The sequence below is a fragment of the Sinocyclocheilus grahami genome, unplaced genomic scaffold (assembly GCF_001515645.1).
Source record: "Sinocyclocheilus grahami isolate Dianchi unplaced genomic scaffold, SAMN03320097.WGS_v1.1 scaffold253.1, whole genome shotgun sequence".
NCBI lineage: Eukaryota > Metazoa > Chordata > Actinopteri > Cypriniformes > Cyprinidae > Sinocyclocheilus > Sinocyclocheilus grahami.
The window spans coordinates 1,215,108-1,226,958 of record NW_015505432.1 but is presented as its reverse complement, the minus strand read 5'-3'; the positions used below and the strand labels follow the sequence as shown (position 1 = coordinate 1,226,958).

General features: G+C 36.0%; 1 protein-coding gene across 1 annotated transcript; it reads left to right on the top strand.

Moving 5' to 3' along the window:
- The first annotated feature begins 4,285 nt into the window (after positions 1–4,285).
- On the top strand, positions 4,286–11,809 carry LOC107598673 (serine protease 33-like). Its single transcript, XM_016290065.1, has 8 exons — positions 4,286–4,431; positions 4,472–4,553; positions 4,654–4,677; positions 4,845–4,930; positions 7,620–7,699; positions 7,804–8,075; positions 10,499–10,659; positions 10,769–11,809. The coding sequence occupies exons 2-8, from the start codon at positions 4,508–4,510 to the stop codon at positions 11,024–11,026; spliced, it is 927 nt and encodes a 308-aa protein (XP_016145551.1). The 5' UTR covers positions 4,286–4,431; positions 4,472–4,507; the 3' UTR covers positions 11,027–11,809.
- Positions 11,810–11,851: the final 42 nt, after the last annotated feature.

The following is an 11,851-nucleotide window of genomic DNA, read 5'->3' as shown; positions in this document are numbered from 1 at the left end:
GAAACGGTTGTCCATAAAATGCATTGCTGTTCTGTTGTAAGTAATCTTAAAGATTCCTAAATGCATCTACTTTCGGAAGGCCAAATAAAGTGCTTTTGCTTTCGCCTAGAAACACACAGCGTCTCCCTGACATGCTGCTTCAACACTAACTGCGGTTACTGAAACCACGCCTTCTTTCTTTGCGTGCACATTTGGGCGCATTATGCTAATATTTCCACATAGTGAGGTAGATATGTGGGGGCATGTTAGAACGAGCCGTTTTAGGGGGGCGTGGCAGAGTCTTAACTTTGATAAAGAATATCTCTTTGGTTTTGAGACTATAGTCTTTGCAACTTCAGGGATCTTATCTATGCACAATCAGCTTGTAACACTCCAAAGAGAAAGAAAAACTTGAAATCGCATCGTATGACCCCTTTAAAGAACCATCTCTTTCTTACCTTTTTATAATCTGAAGTTCTTCTGATGTTGAAGGTTCTTTATGGAACCATTTAGACAAAAAGGTTCTTCTATGGCATGGTGAAGCACCTTTATTTTTAAAAGTGTACTAGCTTATAAGATGAAAGAGTCTTACATGCAATATAATTATTAGAGCTTCTTAAAGAGTTTACATACACATCAAAATCTTTCTTGAAAACAAAAAGTGTACAAATGTAAAATCTGGCAAGAAATAGCAATAATTTAATCATACATTTAATTTGAGAAGGGTCTAGATTCAAGGAGTAACAAAAAAACCAAACAAACAAACAAATTTTTTTGGGGTTATACAGATGTTTGGACGTAAATATTTTTTAACAAAATTGGAAAAGTAAACCCAGAACGCTTTACAATAAGCACAGTCCCAAAATAAATGATTGATTGTTTCTTCAGACTGAAGACAAAAGGAGCAATTGGGGGAAATCCTATTATTAAATTTAGCAAGTTTATAATTTACCGGGTAGCAGTTATGGAAATATGGATTTTAATAGAGACTTCAACAACTTTATTAGATGTCGAAGAATCCAAAAATCTTCCCATTCTATATCACTAAACATCTTATTTCAAAAACTCACTCAAGCAGGTAAAGAAAGATCTATTAATAACTGAACGAATGTCTTTGTTTGTCATGGTACTGAAAAGACTTTGGTCAAAAAATAAGTTAGTGTTGTCAAAAAATAGGAGAGTTTAAAGAACCTTTAGGGCCAGACTAAAGTATAATACAATCAGCAATTGCACCAAAAACAATGGCATATTCTCTTGGGGGACCGGAAAAGACCATTCTTGCATTAATTGTTCATACTGTAAGTGAAATGGACACCACGATCTTCTAAAAGTTGACTGACTAAAAGTATTTTTTTATCAAACCAATTATGAAAAAAAACATTTATTTTTCTATCTAATATTTTTATCCAAATAAAATAACTATGTGGAGAAAATGTATAATTATATATAAGGGACCAACTTATTAAAGCCTGTTTATGAAAACTAGATAAAGTTAAAGGTATTTTAGATGTCAAAGTTGCAGCGCAACAAAAAATGTAAACCTCCAATTGAATTAAGTATATGATTTGAAATAAAGTTCTAACAGGACGTGGGGTTGTTTAAAAATGTCTTTAACTTTAAAGGAATTATTAATTGTGGAAAAATCCACCTAACTCAAAACCCCCATAGCACGATCAGCTATAGCATAATGCTTTTTTTTATCAAGTGAGATTTAGAATTCCAAACAAAGTCTACTATAATTTTGTCCAGTGTTCTACAAATTTCCACAAAAACATCCAGTGCCATTGCAGGATAGATAACCCGAGATAACCCATCTGCTTTATAGAAAGCAACACTCTACCTGTTATTGACAGATCACGCTGTAACCCGATTTAAAGGGATAGTTAACACAGAAATGAAATTCCTTTCTTCATTAGGGCCTTTCGCACTGCTTTAGTTCCAGAACTAAATGTACAGTACTAAAGTACTGGGATGATTTTGCGGGAACTATATCCCGGTACCATTTAAAGGGTTGCATTCGCACCGACAGTGTGTATTAAGAAGTGACGTAAGCCGGTCGACAGCAACGTCATTTGTGCGCGGTGTTCAACAACAGAAACAAAGAAGAACAACATTAACAACAGGAGGATGGAGGACGCTGTGATCGGAGCGGTGTTTTTGTTGTGTCTCACGGGTTTCACAGTAATGGACATGGAAAGTCGACGTATACGTAAAGCGATTGAAAGAACGGAAAGGAGGACTAAGAATCTCCAACGACAACTGGCAGTGCTACATTTGCTACAAGTGCCTGCACTTCAGCGTCCGTCCATCTATCGCTGTTCTCCATACTTGCGAAATAAGTTGACATGCTTACAGTATGTTTACACGGAGTTTTAAATCATGGCGGGTGAGGGCGTTTTCATACGCGTTTGGCCAATCAATGTCTACTTACGTCACGATTAGTACCAGTTGTGCTGGTTAGACCCTGCTCCGCTAGGAGCTAATTTGGTTCTCGAAAAAGGCAGTCCGGTACTAAAATCGCACCCAGCTCCGGCGGTGCGAACACTCCAAAAAGTGGGTAGTTCCACTATTAGTTCTGGTACTATGAAAAGGTTCCCGCGGTGCGAAAGGCCCTATTTACTCACCCTCAGTTTGTTCCAAACCTATATGAATTTCTTTCTTCTGTTGAACAGGTTTGTGGGTAACCAAACAGTTGTAGCCAACGGTAGCCATTGACTTCAATATGTGATGTTAACCACTGAATTCTAGAAAAACGTCATCTGTTGGTTATCCACGTTCTTCAGAATTTCTTTTGTGTTCAACAGTAGATAGAAATTCATGCAGGTTTGGAGAGACATGAGGGGGAGTAAAGGATGACAGAATTTGTATTTTCGAGTGAACCGTGCCTTTAACAATTCAACTTTTTGTGTAAAATAACTGCTAATTTCACCGCAACCTTTTCTGTACATCTCTTTTACTGCCATTCCAACCATGGAATCCAGGCAAATATTTTTAAATAATTATCTTATGTTTCCTGATGTTCACTTCTAATGTTGTTTAATAATTGCATCAAAAGCAGTCATGATATTTACTAGATATGTTTTCTACACTGTTTTTTGCCCTCTGGTTAAAATACTCCTCTTTAAGGGGCATTTCTTCTTTAAGTAGAAAATGGGTCATTTTGGCAGCTTGGTTTCAGTAAAAGCTGTTTTTAAACTAACAAGGACGTTTTGAGTTCACTTCAACTTACTTGATGTATTTTTTAAAGATTTAAGATTACACTGGTTGCACTGGTTATTGTAGTGCAAATCCTGACTGATTTAACACTTCAACATGTGACCACCACAAAATCACAAATTCATGATCACAAAATAAATGCACTTATTCTTTGTTAATAACATCCTAGGCATTATAAGGCCACTGATACACTGAACCTGTTAATCATGTTTCTCAGTCATGTGCATGCAAAAAAAGGGACTGATTGTTAAAACCTGTCATCTTATGTTTCCTGATGTTCACTTCTAATGTTGTTTAATAATTGCATCAAAAGCAGTCATGATATTTACTAGATATGTTTTCTACACTGTTTTTGGCCCTCTGGTTAAAATACTCCTCTTTAAGGAGCATTTCTTCTTTAAGTAGAAAATGGGTCATTTTGGCAGCTTGGTTTCAGTAAAAGCTGTTTTTAAACTAACAAGGACGTTTTGAGTTCACTTCAACTTACTTGATGTATTTTTTAAAGATTTAAGATTACACTGGTTGCACTGGTTATTGTAGTGCAAATCCTGACTGATTTAACACTTCAACATGTGACCACCACAAAATCACAAATTCATGATCACAAAATAAATGCACTTATTCTTTGTTAATAACATCCTAGGCATTATAAGGCCACTGATACACTGAACCTGTTAATCATGTTTCTCAGTCATGTGCATGCAAAAAAAGGGACTGATTGTTAAAACCTGTTTACAAAAGTCCCTGCAACCCACACAGTAGTATTTAGTAGTTAGATGACATTTCCACACAATAGTAATTTAGCAGCTTTTTAATGGGAAACAATTAAATCAACCACTTTTCAACAAAGCCGCAGAACAAGGTAGAAACCGTGAAGCTTTACTAATTTGTTCAGATTACACAAATGATTGATTTAGAGCTTATATTTTGAAACCCGCATTCATTAGTATACTGCAAACACCTTGCCCTGACACATTCTCGGACAAAGTCCCCGAATCAAAACAGAAACCAGAACTGCTACAGGTGAACGAGTGGGCGGGGTTTGTGCTCATTGAGGGCGGGACGAACGCTCCTGATTGGTCATTGTTGTAAAGGTAGACAGATCGTTTGAAAAAACCAAAACAAAGATCTCGGGTAGCTAGGTTTTTTTTTCATGAGCGAAACTTCCGAGGTCTTGATCTTCAGTTCTCCTGACTTCGTCGAACAAGGAAGTGGTTATTTCTAGAAACATAATTCGTTTTAAAGATTTGCGTCCATCGCCTCTGAAAGTTTTCTGAAGTCCCTGGAGCAAAGGTAACGTTATTTTGATAGGATGCGGTACACCTCATGTATTCGGGCTGCCTTTGTCATGCTGATTGGTAGGTGCATAACTAAAAAAAATAAAAAAATTGTTAGCGTATTAACAATTAATGTAGGACTGTAACTTCATTGTTTTGTTTTATGCCTGGCGCCATTCAGGGTTCTGGAAGGGCGAGGCTCAAGGTAAGAAATTGACCTAATTTGCTCTAGGGTTGTGTTTGTCTGTCAGAGGGGAACATAACAGCTAAAATAAACACTTAACACGTTATCTTATCCGTATATACTTAACATGTGACTTGGTTTATGAGAGTAAAGCAAACAAATGACCAGAATCAGTGTGTTTGACTCAGAATGCGGTCGGCCACAGCTGCTGAACAGGATAGTCGGAGGCTCCGCTGCGTCAGAAGGCGCGTGGCCTTGGCAGGTGGATATTCAGGTAAGAATGGCAGCCATTATGAAACTAAAGTTTTGGAAAACTGACGCAGAGTTCACAGGCTTTAGTTACATAGAATACTTTCCTGCAGCTCAGTCGAACAACACCGAGATCATAGTTTAATGCATAACCTGATCAAATGTATGCCCTGAATGAAAAATCATCATCATCAAGATTTTTTTGTTCAGGTCTCATGTACAATTCTATAATAATTGTTCATAATTTTACATATTGATTGAAAAGGTGTAGGCTGAAGCCTTAGCTTATTTTACTTGCCCTTTTTTTAATAATAAGTGTGGCGTCGTCCACTTTCACATTTAATCTATACAAAAACAGGTACTTAAAGGAGTAGTTCACTCAAAACTGAAAATTTCAGGCCATCCTAGATGTAGATGAGTTTGTATCTTCATCAGATTTGGAGAAATTTAGCATTCTATCACTTGCTCAGCAATGGATGCTCTGCAGTGAATGGGTGCCGTCAGAATGAGAGTCCAAACCGCGGATAAAAACATCACAATAATCCACAAGCAATCCTTACTTAAGGATTTAAGTTTGATTTGACCAGGAAAGGTTTTACAATTTGTGTCATATGGAAATGTAAAACATTTTGTATAATCTTAATTGTTGTATTTTTTTTATATATATATATATATATATATTTAAGCAACTTGTGTATTTTTTGTAACCTAGTTTTTGAACATAGCCTGATGCTGACATAGCGTTAAAATTAGTGCTGGGTGGTATGACCAAAAATTTATATCACGGTATTTTTCAAAATTATACCGGTTTCACGGTACATGACAGTATATATTTTTTTCCATGCATGACCGGGTGTTAACCATATTTTCTACTGATTGAGAGGAAATACTGCAGTATATTGACTTAGAATGCCCTATTTTACTGTCATGATGAGTGAATATTGTCAAAAAATACTACACTAAATAGTGAACTAAACACAACCCTTTTTAATACATGTTAACCAGGAGTCACTGTCATTTATAATCGTGGCATCGTCTGATAAAATCCACATGCATCTACACTAAAGAGCGGCTATGCGGTTGTTTTGGCTATATTACTTTTTTGTCTCATGCAGCGCACTGCCTGCGTCTGAGTAACAAACTAAAAACAACAACAAACACAAAAGTGCATGTGATATTAACAGACGAACTACGCTCATATTTATAATTCCAAACAATCAGTAAGCAACAGGTGCTAGGAAACTCATCATTTATTGATGAGTCGGCTGCGGTGCGGTTAACTGAATGCAGTGCTTCTCTGCCGCTCGCTGCACAGAACAGACGCCGAGAGAGGCGACACTTCTCCGGGAAAGTCGCGTTCGCGGGACAGCACTGGCGAAATCTTCCAACTGAACCATAGCTAAGGTTTATCCAAAAAAGTCGCTAGGTTTGTCAGTATGAATATTCTATGGAAAAACGCTGCTAAAAGGGTCTGAAAGTTGCTAAATCTAGTGCTCAAGTCGCGCTCGTGTGTGTGAGAGACACGGGGGCTGATGGCAGGGGGCGGTGGATATTTGTGGCGGTCAATATGGATATTGTGGATGAGTTCTTCTGTGTCATCACGTTCTATTAGTTCTACAGCTTCAGTTTCTGAACTTTCACACTTAGTAACACATGCAGCTGTTCCCTCACCACAGTGCAACAGTGAAAAGGGACCCCTTTCAAACAGTGTCGCGTTCCCAACGTTGTTTAAGCGACATACGCATGTATTGCGGTATTTAAAAAATTTATATCATAACAAAAATAAACACCGGTATTCGGTATGAACCGGTATACCGCCCAGCACTAATTAAAATCTATATTACCGTTACTATAGTACTGTTACAAATAATCCACACAACTAGTCCATCAATTAATGACATGTGAAGGGAAAAGCTGTGTGTTTGTAAGAAATCCATCATGAAGATGTTTTTAAACTTGCAAAGTCCTCTATGCAGAATACGTTTTCTCTAGTGAAAAAGTTGTCTCGTCTGAATCAGGAGAGAGATAGACACAAATCAAGCACCATTTACAAGTTGAAAATAAGTTTAGAACAGTTCTAAACAAATACATTGGTGGTTTTTGAAGGGAGAAAGCATTATTATGAATTATGGCCAGAAGCAATGGTTTAAAATAATAATAATAATAATAAAAAAAGGTTGCATCATGTGGGTTACTTGTGGATTATTGTGATGATTTATCAGCTGTTTGGACTTTGATTCTGACGGCACCCATTCACTGCAAGAGATGTACTACTAAAATTCTCCAAATCTGTTCCAATGAACAAACAAACTCATCTACATCTTGAATGGCCTGAAGGTGAATACATTTTCAACTTATTTTTGGGTGAGCTATTAAAAAAATAAAAGACAAAAATGTATTAAAACCTTTATAGATGATTGAAAATTACACTTTTTATATTAAATTCATACAATTGTTTCAAGTACTTTATGCACAAGTTGTTTGTTTGCAAGGTGAACTACACATTTTTAATTCCATATTGCAGTTTTTCCACAATATATACATCTATTTTTTTTAGATTTATCCTTTCCCTTTTTTTTTTAAACAAACAAAAAGCCTTTTAATCTCGGCTGAATCCAGATATCAGTGAAACCTTTAAGTATTTTATTGTCAAGGTTTAGGATACATTCTTTTTTTCGATATCCTCCTGATGTCTGGTTGTTGTGTGTGTTTAGACTGACAGTCAAGGACATGTGTGTGGAGGAACTATCATCTCAGAGAACTGGGTCCTGTCTGCTGCACATTGCTTTCCCAAGTAAGTTTTACACATTTTTTTCAACACCCATATAATCCTTGTTTGCTTACTTTTCAGCTTTTTATATATATATATATATATATCAATTTCTCTTCCTTGTCCAGCCCTAATGACATCTCCTCTTACATGGTTTACGCGGGCCGGCAGCAGCTGAACGGCTGGAACCCAGATGAGTCCAGCCATAGGGTCCACCGTGTGGTGGTTCCTCTGGGTTACACAGACCCTCAGCTGGGTCAGGATATCGCTTTAGTGGAGCTGGCCACAGCTGTCAGGTGGTCTGACCGCATTCAGCCTATCTGCCTGCCATATGCCAATGTGGAGTTCAGCAGCGACATGAGGTGCATGATCAGTGGATGGGGTGACATCAGAGATGGAGGTGAGTGAGAAACCCACACTACAGGCGTCTGAAATTTCATCCATGCGCAAGCTGTGATGTTAAATGTATTTAACTTCGAAATTACAGTGACGTTACATTCAGTAGTAGTAGTGTGTATAAGTAGATAAATAATAATTTTTAAAAAACACTAAACAATACTTGTTTTAAATGCTTCAAGTGAAATAAGCCTCACAACATTATTTTAACATGAAATGAACAATGTGAATGGAAAGTCATTATGAGATTTGCTAAAGATTACATGTATTAGTGTTATTATAAAGATTAAGTGTGTTAGATGACCGCAAAGATATCTAAACACGTGAAATTAAAGATGTTAAAGAACTGCTATTTTATTTATTGTGTAACAATAGGGAAATGGTGTGGCTGAATTATATTGGATTGCTGAAAATAGACTTGTTGGATGATTTCAAATGGGGTCTATATGTAAACATGGAGCATATGAGTATGCACAACTCAATATCCAATTGACTGATATAACTGATGAGGGTCCGATATATTGTTCATTTCTGCTGTTTAATATCTTAATGCAAATTTATGGTGCACATTTTCACTGAAAATGTTTGTCTTCTTAAGGTCATTAAAGTTCAGTACGTTCAAAAGTTTGGGGTCATTGAATAATTTTTTTTAAGTCTCTGATGAGCATAAAGGTCTTTGCACAAATTTCTTTGAGTCTGAAATATTCGTATGCGTTTTTTCGTATTTGTCATCGTCACGCACAGAAACCTTGCACACTGAGTCGAAATGCTTAATACAGATGCGAAAAACGCAGAAAATTGAACCTGATCTGAATTTATTTATTTTTTTTGGATGAAAGTTTAAGACGCAGTTTGTAAATGTGATGCAATGTGAGGTCATTTATTTTTAAACGTGCACAAATTTCGGACTTCGTATGCAAAGACCTTTAGTCTCTAATGCTCACAGAGGCTGCATTTAGTTACTCAAATTTACAAAAAAAGCAGTAATATTGTGAAATATTATTAACATTTCAAAATATTTTAAAATGTAATTTATTGCTGTGATCAAAGCTGAATTTTCAGCATCATTACTCCAGTCTTCAGTCACATGATCCTTCAGAAATCATTCTAATATGCTGATTTACTACTTGGAAAACATTTCTGATTATCAATGTCTTCACATATATATATATATGGTATGAAGAGATGGATTAATTCATGTAGGACGCCACTGAAGGCCTAGGTGTAAAATGCACGGCCCACCACTGATATATATATATATATATATATTTTTTTTTTTGGTAACCAAAAGTGTGGGCCAAGTAAGATTAAAACGAATTGATTCAAATACCTTTATTCTGTAAGGATGTATTAAATTGATCAAAAGTGACAGTGAAGACTTTTATTATATTATAAAAGATTTCCGTTATAAAGAAATGCTGTTCTTTTGAACTTTCTATTCAAAGAATCCAGAAAAAATGATCATGGTTTCCACTAAACTTTAAGCAACAAAAACAATTTTCAACATTTAAAAATTATAAGAAGCATTATTAATAATTAAGAACCAATAGTAATCGATAATGATTTTTGAAGGATCATGTGACACTGAAGACTGAATTAATTAATTTCCATCCCAGAAATAAATTGCACTTTAAAATATATTATAATAGTAAACAGTAATTTTAAATGGTAATAATTAGTCCTGTCAAACGATTAATCGCATCCAAAATAAGTTTTGTTTACATATTATATGAGTGTGTACTGTGTATATTTATTATGTGTATATATAAATGCAAACAAATGCCTGTGTATATATTTAACAAAAATGTTATGTTTATATATTAAACATATTTATATATAATATAATCATATACATGTAAACATTTTCAATATATACAATGAATGTGTAAAATAAACACAGTACACATATAACTACTATTATTATGTAAAAAAAACTTTTATTTTGGATGCGATTTAATCGTTTGACAGCACTAGTAGTAATATTTCACAATACTACTGTTTTTACTGTAATTTAGATCAAACAATGCAGCATTGGTGAGCAGAAGAGATTTCTTTTTTTTTTTTTAATTTATTATTGCAAACTTTTGATTGGTAGTGTATGTATATTGTGTGAAACATTGGCAATTGCTACAAGCAGTGCATAAAGAAATTCTTGTTCCTTCAGTGTGTACAACAGGGGTCACCAAACTTGATCCTGGAGGGCCGGTGTCCTGCAGGGTTTAGCTCCAACTTGCCTCAACACACCTGCCTGCAAGTTTCAAGTATACCTAGTAAGACCTTGATTAGCTGGTTCAGGTGTGTTTGATTAGGGTTGGAGGCTTGGAGCTAAACTCTGCAGGACACCGGCCCTCCAGGACAGAGTCTGGTGACCCCTGGAGTACAAAGACACAAAAGCACTCATCTTGTTGTTTCTCATGTCTTGTTCAGTTGCTCTGCAGGGCGTTGGGGCGTTGCAGGAAGTCCAAGTGCCAATCATTGACTCGAAGACTTGTCAGGATATGTTTCTGATAAACCCCACAGAGAACATTGACATCCGCCATGACATGATGTGCGCTGGATTCCAACAAGGAGGTAAAGACTCCTGCCAGGTGAGGAGAGCATTGCTTGAGGAAAACATATGATTTTTTAAATAAAAATACCAATGGACCTTCTAATGCCCTTCTGTTCTTATATATTTCTGCATGTGTGCTTTTTCAGGGCGACTCCGGCGGCCCTCTGGTGTGTCAGATCAGTGACGGAAGTTGGGTGCAAGCTGGAATTGTGAGCTTTGGTCTCGGCTGTGCTAAACCAAACCGACCAGGAGTCTATGCCAAAGTATCCAGCTTCACTAACTTCATCCAGAACCATGTTGGAGGAGTCCAGCTCAAGAGCGCATCGGGTCACATCTGGGCTGACCGGGTCATGGTGCTCATCAGGACTCTGGTGCTACTGGTATTAGTGCAGCTGCTGAGATAAACACACACTGATCCTCGCACAAGCCAAACACCTCCTGCCCCAAAACACCGTCCTACATAAAAAGAGATTTTAATGCCATAAGTAGTTTTTTTTTAATCAGTTTTTAAACAACTTTATGTATTATGTAGTTTCCTATTTGGTTTGTACCAAAAATACACACTGAATGATTTGAAATGAAATATAAAAGTATGTCTTTTACCACTTGATTAATAATATATTCTTTTCACTATTTATATACTGATTAACATTGAGGTGATTTAAACCATGTAATTAAACTGTGCAAATAATGCCATTTTTAAACTGAAACACTCAAGTGGTTCTCGTGGGCAGCTTAACAAATGTGAGGTTTGACAATCATGATGCATACTAAAATATTAATGGACACTTATTTGAGCCAGCCTTTTGCACAGCAATTATAAATGTTATTTACCTTTGCATCAGGACATGTCAAATTTTTAAGATTTTAAGATCACCTGTGCAATTAGATGTTTATGATGTGAAAGATTTAATGCTTTTCTAGAGTCAGTTGTATATTTGTATCTCTTGGTGACCTTTTTTTTTCTCTTAAAATGCTGTAAATAAACTTTGTAATAAAGTGATTTTTGTAATTGATATATTTAGCATGTTTATATTTATGGTAGAGGTAAACACTGGGGAATTGACCTGCCTTTAAACATTAGCATTACTAATACTATCATAGCAACCGTTGCTGTCTGGCATGTTCTGCTCTTTTAATGCAAGTCTATGGAAGATTTGTATTTGGTTAATCAGAATTTTATATAAAAATCCCAAAATTAAAATCTTGATAATGTGCATTCGACATAA